Below are 8,212 nucleotides of genomic sequence, written 5' to 3' on the forward strand. Positions count from 1 at the left end.
GAAGTTCTTTTCTGGCCTGGCTCCCCATTCCACACACACACACACACACACACACACACACACACACACACACACACAGTGCTGATTGCTGGAGACAAGAGCCTCAACCCTTTCATCTCAGCTGAGCCGGACCTGCCTGGTCACAGCAGTGTCTAGGAATAAATGTGTTTGGATAAGAAAGAAATTGGTAACAAAGCAGAGGGGAAGGGGCCGGCGTTTCAGAGGCTGGGCTGGCTTCCTGTCTGCAGACTGCCCTGGAGCAGGCAGCTGGCTACAGGCAGGGCCCGGGGGTCTCTCTCCAAGGTGCTGAAGCTTAGGCTGGGCTCGACAACCTCTGCTCACAGGAACTAGGCTCTGCGAGCTCACCACTAGAATATAACCCGACCTTCTCTCCTCACAACCTGAACCCTGGGGCCCGGACCCTCACCGCTTAAAAACACACACATACATACATACATACATACATACATACATACATACATACATACATACATACACACACACATATATATGAGTGTGTGTATGTGTGTATGAACCTGTACATGTGTGAATGTAGGTATAAGTGTGTATGTGTAACTGTGTGTGCTTGTATGTGTGTGTGTGAGAATGTGTGATTGTGTGCTTGTGAGTGTGTGAGTTGTGTCAACAACCTCCTAGGTCGTGAGTTGGTACTAGGCTAGTGTGTGTATGTATGGGGGAATGTGGGTGTGTATAGTGTGTATTGTGGTATGTGTGTGGGTGTGTGGTATATGTGTGTATGTATGTGTATTGTATGTGTGGTGTGGTATATGGAGGTATGTATATGTGTGTATGTGTGGTGTGTGTGATATATGTGGAGGTGTGTATGTATGTGTGTGTATTTGTCTCTGTGTGAATGCGTAGGGTGTGTATGGTACATAGAACCAGAGAAGCCATTGGATCTCACTCACTTCACTGAGCCTACAGTGGAGCTGGTGACCAATGTGCCCCAGAGAGCATCTTGTCCCCTGCTCCTTTCCTCTCTCCCTGTCCCTCCCTCCTTCTTTCCCTCCCTGAACATGCACTCGCGCATGCACACACTTTCACAGGGATTGTACCGGGGCCAAGGCTAAGCCTGGCACCTAGGGGTTTCCATTACGACTGTCAATGACCCATGTCTGGAAATGAATGTGTTTGCGGTGGGACTTGGGGAGTCTCAGAAGACTAGAACAGGCAGGCTGGAGGAGGAGCTGGTGAAGGGGCTGGCGGAGGGGCTGGCGGGGGCAGCAGAGTCTGCTCGTGTTCAAGTACTCTAAAAGGGAAGTCTAGAGTGGACAGACCCACACGTGATCCTGTGAAGGAAGGCACACAGCACCTTGCTGGTCTTACACACAAAGATCTGAAAGGTCTGTGACGGGGTTGTCACACATGTACGTGGGGTGGTAGCAGAACAAAACTGCCGGCACGCTGCGCAGTGCCAGGCCTAGAGCAGGGCCCCACGGAAGCCTAGCAAAGAAACTCACTGCAAGCTCCTCCCTGGGGACAAGGTGACGGCTCAGCTTAGCCACAGCTCCAGCAGAGGGGCCACGGGAGGAAGCAGCCAGAGAGACCAACAACGAGGGACAAGGCCACTAATCAGACAGGTCTGAAGCATTAGTCAGCTGCTCTTGGACAACCAGAAACAGCTAGAAGGAACCTTCTCCATTCCATGGGTGTCTGGGAGAAACCAAAATATGCTTTGCAGGGGACAAAGATGAATGTAACGACTTTGGGTTTAAAGACCTGTGGAAAAGACGGGAGGGTGCTGAGGGAAAGTTTGACTTCGTGAGGACCATGACTTGGGGTCTGAGGCCAAGGATCGCCATGGGACATGGCCTCCAAACACTGAGGGAGATGAAAAGCCAAGAGACACCAAGAATCCAGCCATGGGAGTCCAGAGGTCCCCTGCCCCAACAGGTTCACAGCAGTGAAAAAGCCAAGATTCCTCACAGCCAGGTCTAGAACTCGGCCTGACTGAGCCAACCAACCTCACAGCACTTCTGAGGAGGGGCTGGGCATGTGCTCTCTATTCAGGTTCCCCTTAAAGAGGAAGCCAAGGCCTGGAGTTCAGGGCCACATGCATGGACCTGGGCCCAGCCTCCTGCCATGGCACTTGGGGCTGTGAACCAGCCAGAACTGGGTTTCAAAAGCCAAAGCCACAAAGGGGCTGCAAAAGGCCAAGGGGATTCTTCTCACCCCAAACATCTTCAGGTACATCCCTCAGAATGTGTGCATGGCTTCCTGTGGAGAGTGGAAGGCAGCAAAGCAGGGCAGGACAGATACTCTCAGAGGCTGGCAGAAAGCCGGGGAAAGTGGCAGCATGAATACACATGCACACATGCATGAGCACACAGATGCACATACATACCTGCTCAAGCACACACGTGCACCCGCGCGCACACACACACACACACACACCAGGGCCTCACGACATCTAGCCCTAGGGACTCAGCCGACCTGAGAGGTGTCAGCACCCTGCCACAGGCCAGAGCATGAGAGAAATCAGAGCAGACAGGCCAAGTCCCCGAGGCGCGCCATGAAAGCATGGGAGTTCATCTTCGTCACACAGGATTGACCCGGCCATCACTAGCAGTCACATTGATGCCAGCACCTTGCCAATCCCCAGCCTGGCAAAGACACCAGCTGGGGTCTGGTGGTGCTCTACACTCAGCAGGGCCACTCATCGTGGTCCAAGGGCAGTGTCAGGCCCCAGACACTAAATGGGAGAGCTGCTGGGTCTGAGGCAGCCTGTGGAGGCTTCTGGGATTGGGAGGACAGGCCGTGTGGCAGGGCCCCCTCTTCTTCTGAACTCTCCAGGAAGGGCACAGCAGACTAGGCATCACACTACCTCCCCAAGGAGCTGGGTATCCAGAAGCTGCTGAAGCCAAAAATGAGCAGACAGTCCCTCTTGTCTCCCCCTGCCCCTGATGGAACCTCCCAACATAGCAACCAGAGCTGGCTTTCAAACACTGGCAGAGCCTTCCTGAACCCAAAGAGTGAGCCCTATAGGGCCCTCTGGGTGCCCACTCCTGAGCCCCTCTGGGTGCCCGCTCCTGCAGCCTTCAGTCCTTCTCGTGCCTCCTCTTAGGCAGATGGGCCTAAGAACTCTTCAACCAGTATCTACGTAGACTTTAACAGCTTGAGGAAGGGTTTGTAATGGCTGGTGTGGGGATGGGGGTGGGAAGTGATCAGCACAGGCTGGGCTCCATCAAAGATGGAACCACCCTGAGCCTCCCATGGGCCAACAGGGGCAACAGTCTCCACTACAGGACAGACCTCCTGTCTCAGTCCCTTCAGTCTGGCTGTGTGGCCTAGAGAAGGTCTGGTCTGTCTCTTTTTCTTTGAAATGGTCAAAATTATACTCCTCTGAAGGGCCCAGATCCATGTCCGAGGTAGAGGCCTGACAGTCTCACCACCGTGGTGAGACTTCCCAGCCTGAAAGAGAAAGCAACACAACCCTCCCCTCTCATCTCCCTCCCCCACAAGCCTCCTACCACCTCCCAGGTGACTTATACTTCAGAGGACAAATCAATACAGTATGCGGCCAAAAACATCTTTAATCTTTCTCGGGGATTAGGCTATAAGGTGCTGTGGCCTCTTTCTCCCAATGTTCAATTCTGATTTCAATTTGGACTGCTGGAGCAGGTCTCTCTGCCCCCTCCCTCCCTCTTTCCCTCCCTCCCCCTCTTCCCTCTGTGTGTCTCTCCCGCTTCACCCTCCAAGCGCTGCCTTCCAAGTCAAGTCCCATTTAGCAACAGGGCTAGACTGGGGACCCAGTGTCGAGGTGGTCTCAGGTTAACCAGGAGATTTGAAGGCCATGTAGACAGCTGAACCTCAGAGGCATGGGTCAGAATGCAGAGGTGGCCACGAGAGGGCTCCTTGCCAGACTGGAGGGTGGAGGAGCCAGGGACCAGGGTTTTCTTGCTTCCCTAGACTCTGGGGTCCTTTTCTAAGCATCTCTTGTACACACTTCTTCCCAGTTCCCTACACCTGATTAGGAGTTGAAGAAGCGACCCATGGTCCCGCCATCAGCTAAGCACACCACAAGCCAGCTTCTCCTGACCCTGCAGGCCATACGCACATTCCGACATGTGTCCTTGTCACACCCCAGCTGGCCACAGACCCCAGCAAAGTAGGCAAGGACAGGAAGCCAGTTGACACTGCTTGCCCTGGAACTTGAAGTCAAACCCCACACCCGCCTCTCTGTGTGACAGGGCATGAGTTTCTAGGGGAGACCTCTGAGGCTGCTCTGCTCATGTAAATGGTGTCTTCACATAAGACGGGGCCACCCAGACAGCAGGCGCAGCACATACTCCTGGACCTCCAGTGCCACCCCCCAGCAGGGATTCAACAGTATGACTCTAAACCTTCTGTCTTCTCCTAACCGTCACCTTGTCCTGAGTCCCACGGAGGACAGTTTGTGCTTTTAATAGCACGCTTGTTCCGTGCAGGAGCAACCCCTGAGGTTACAGAAGTCCACAGCACAGTGTGGATCCATCACCCAGGAAAAGAGAGAAAGACGGGAGGAAGTTTCCAGCATCCCTCAAACACACCAGTCCCTGGAAAGTCGGGGGTGGGGGGGACTTCCTCCTGTATTTGCTACAAAGTTAGAGACAGACCCCACTTCCCACCACCCCTGCACTGGGCTGTGGCCCCCAGGCAGCTTTCCCAATACAATTAAAGGGCTTATCAGAGAACTGTAGCAGGATTGTGTCTGCAGGCCATTGCCACCCTCAACCTCCGGCCACTCTGCAGTTTTAGGGAAAGCAATTAGAGGTCTGGGCCCTGCGGGCATAAATACCTGCTGGCCAAGGTGGACAGCAGGGGAGCTCCTTAGAGCCAGCAGATTGAGGCTCTCAGGGGTACCAAGGCCTTCCGCGCACTCTGCTGTTCAAGAGAACTAGGAAGCCACAGGATCCAGAGTCCCCCAGCCCAGAGGCTTCCTCTGAAACCCCTGACACTGCTTCAGGATTCTACTGATTGACAGTGAGGTTCCATCCTGTTAGCCTGTGGCTTACCACTGAAGCCTCCAGAGCACCTGTCACAGGGACAAGCAGAACAGCTCTCTGCTCAGTGGCTAAGGCCGCACAGGGACACAGCTCACCCCAGCCCTGAACATTCCCTCCTTTAAGAGCCTCCTGCTGATCGCCCCTGCAACTGAGTCCCTGGTCCCCACCTAAATTAAACCCTCTAGTTTCCTCCCTCCCCTGCCCATGAGAGGACAGATGTCTACAGATGTCCCTCATAGCCTTTGCCCATGACAGGAGCATACAGCATGTTGGGGTTGGGGAGAGGGGACAACAGAAAACCCAGCTCAGAGAAGACTGGGAAAGTCCCATCCTCACACGCCACTCACCGTTCTCTCGGGACTTCTGGATAAAGGCCTCCACGCCACTCTCGCCGTAGCTGCCCTCTGAGGCCAGTGTGGACACATAGTTCCACTTGAGTGCCCGGACGATATCCACCATGGCCTGGGCCTGGTATGTGTCCGAGGGCACCACCCGGGAGAAGAAGTCATAGCGGCTGTTGTCACTCAAGTCGGGAGCCGTGGAGGCATAGCTGATCTGGGGGATCTAGGGGTAAGAGGACACGCAGACAAGTGGGCAAATGCACAGACGGGGAACTTGCTTCGTCCCACCCACAGCTTTGGGACCCGTGAACCAAGAGTCACCCCTCCCATGGATACTGCCTCCCCGCAGGTCCCAGACACTGAGGGGAAAGAGAGCAGGAGGTAGGTCACCCCTTCCTCCAGCTCTAGTCAGAGTCTGAGGCCACCCACCTCACACCTGATCTACCTGGCAGGGGCAAGGCCTGGCCAGCAAGACAGCAGCGAGTGTGCCTGTGACCCAAGACTCCCAGCTGGCTTCATGGGATCTATGACTAGTGGCCTCTAGGAATACCCCACATACAAAACACACACCTGAGTATGCACACACGTAGCAGGAAGTATGAGACACTTGAGTATGCACACACAGGGTGGGGGAGGGGAAGTTTCCAAGTCCCTCTAGTCACTACCCAGAAGGCCTAGTCTCTACGGCTCCTGGCGGCCTTTGTCTCCTGTCTCCTGCCCAGTTGAAGGACACATCCCAGAACCCAGAACTTAGATGCTTCCCCATTCCCACAGGTGGCCAGAGCAGCATCTTCTGAGAGGTCCTTTCTCTCCACTGTTTGGGTACAGGACATGGGGAGGCAAATCCACTGACAGGGCATCCTAGGCCTCTGTCCCTGTCCCTAGGCTCCCAGCCATTGAGTAACATAGCCCTGCCCCATTAAATAGCATCAGCCTCCTGTGGTTGTTTGAAGGCACAGGATAAGGAGTCATGTGACCCTCCCACTGTCCCCTCCTCTCCAACACCATGGAAGCCACAGCCCACCCCTCCTTGCTCACAGGGACTCAGCCACCACACAGACAGGCTAGGGAAGGAAGACTCCAAGACAGAGCTGCTCTGTGTCCTGTGGAAGTCTTCCATACCCAGCCTGCACCTTATGAGCTTGAAGCACCTCCACCCACGGTCACCAGTGTTCCAACTCCACATGGTCCCAGCTAAGGATCAGTGTTTAGAGATTTGTGTTGAGATACTAAAGGGGAAGCTGGTGGTGGTGGCACACACCTTTAATCCCAGCACTTGGGAGACAGAAGCAGGTAGATCTTTGAGTTCAAGACCAGCCAGGGCTACACAAAGAAAACCTGTCTTGGGGTGGGGGGAGATGCTAGAGAGGAGATAAAAAGGTGACATCTAGGGTCTGCCTCACAGGAACTTTATGGAACAGGAAGAACAAACCAATTATCAGAGAGCTAATCATTGTTCAGTGACAGCAGGTCTGTGGGTCTTGCTGCCCTACTCTCTATGAGGCCTTTCTATGTGTCTAAAATGTTCGTTTTCCAAAAAAGGTTCGAAAAAGATTGTTATACAGAATAAAATCAATCTCTGCCACCCATCACCAACCCAACAGAACACCATGAACTGGAGCTAGGCTGGAGTGCAGACAGCTGGGACCCATGCACCCATGCTTCCCAGGGGAGCATCACCTGGGCGGCCCCCCCTTCCCTCATTCCTGCCCAGCTAGGCTGCTGCTCATCCCTCCCAACCAGGCTATGAGTGACAGACTCCCAAGTATCCTGCTGTTAGGCTGGGAACACACACCCCAGGAAACCCCTCCCCAGAGTCAACAGCTTCACACCAGGCAGAATTGGTCAATGCATGTGACTTCTATCACCTGCATGCACCCCATTCTCGCAAAGGTGGGGGATCAACATGGGGCCCCTGCATGGTGCACTGCAGGAAAGCCAGGTGCTGAACTGCTCTGGGAGAGACACCACCTTGTGACCAGGCCAGTGTATGAGACAGGAGACCAGTCCCTTCTCCCTGCCACCTCATGGGTTCTGAAGTTCCTGCTAAGAAAGACTCCGGACAGGTTTGGGGTTCAAGCCCAGCTCTGCTGCTGCTTAGCTGGTAGCACTGAGCCCAGTTTCTCCTCCTCAGACCTCAGTCTTACAGAATGGGCAATTAAGAGCTGCTGGTAATGTGGGAGACCCTGGGACCCCAGGAGCAGGCCTAGTCGCTCTCTGTGGTGATCCTTGTGACCTCTGACCCCCAGCTCCCTCTGTCTTCCTTTACCTGTCTCCCTCCCCTGTGCTACTCACCACTCTCAGGGCGACGGCCTTGAATGGCTGTGCCCTCTGAGGCTCCCTCCCTCCACTGGCCCCAGCCTGGAGTTGGGGAGAGGCAAGGGCACTGTGGGGCAAACTGCCTTAGAGTCTGCAACTCCAGGTGATTCATGCACGCTGATTCATGGGCTGTGAGCCCTCATTCTTAGCTCCCTCTGTCTCGGTCCGGAGATGGAGAGGACGCTCGATTAGAATTCTCCTCACAAGCGACCCTTCTCAACATGGCAGCACAAAAAGACTCCAGCCTGTCCCCTCAGGCTTGCCCTGCCCTGGCTGGGTGTGAGGCTGGCCCAGCTGTGTGCTGAGGATGCTGCTCTGGGGTGGGGACCAGCATCACAGCCACCAGGCTCACTAGCCCATTTCCACTCCCAGGTCTCAGTTGCAGCTGCTCACGGACTGTCTCACAGATCCTTCCCCCACTCTTCCTCACCTCTTCCAGTCATCCCTCCCGGCTCCTCCAGGTTCCCCTCAGCCTCCCACAGCTCCAAGTCACCTGTCCAAGTCACCTCTCGTAAGTGCCATCGGATTTGTGAAAAGGTGGGTGAC

The 8,212-nt window shown here is 54.8% G+C and overlaps 1 protein-coding gene across 5 annotated transcripts in view; it reads right to left on the reverse strand.

Moving 5' to 3' along the window:
- The window catches only part of GRM4 (glutamate metabotropic receptor 4), a gene marked incomplete at both ends in the record, with an annotated part of 91,379 nt that overhangs the window by 40,036 nt on the left and 43,131 nt on the right, over positions 1–8,212 (reverse strand). For all 5 annotated transcript variants that reach the window (XM_080937593.1, XM_080937594.1, XM_080937592.1 and 2 more), the window contains one exon: positions 5,354–5,570. In XM_080937593.1, the coding sequence (XP_080793719.1) occupies positions 5,354–5,570 (217 nt within the window). The remainder of the gene's footprint in view (positions 1–5,353; positions 5,571–8,212) is intronic.

The sequence above is a fragment of the Micromys minutus genome, assembly GCF_963924665.1.
Source record: "Micromys minutus genome assembly, chromosome: 25".
NCBI classification, from domain to species: domain Eukaryota; kingdom Metazoa; phylum Chordata; class Mammalia; order Rodentia; family Muridae; genus Micromys; species Micromys minutus.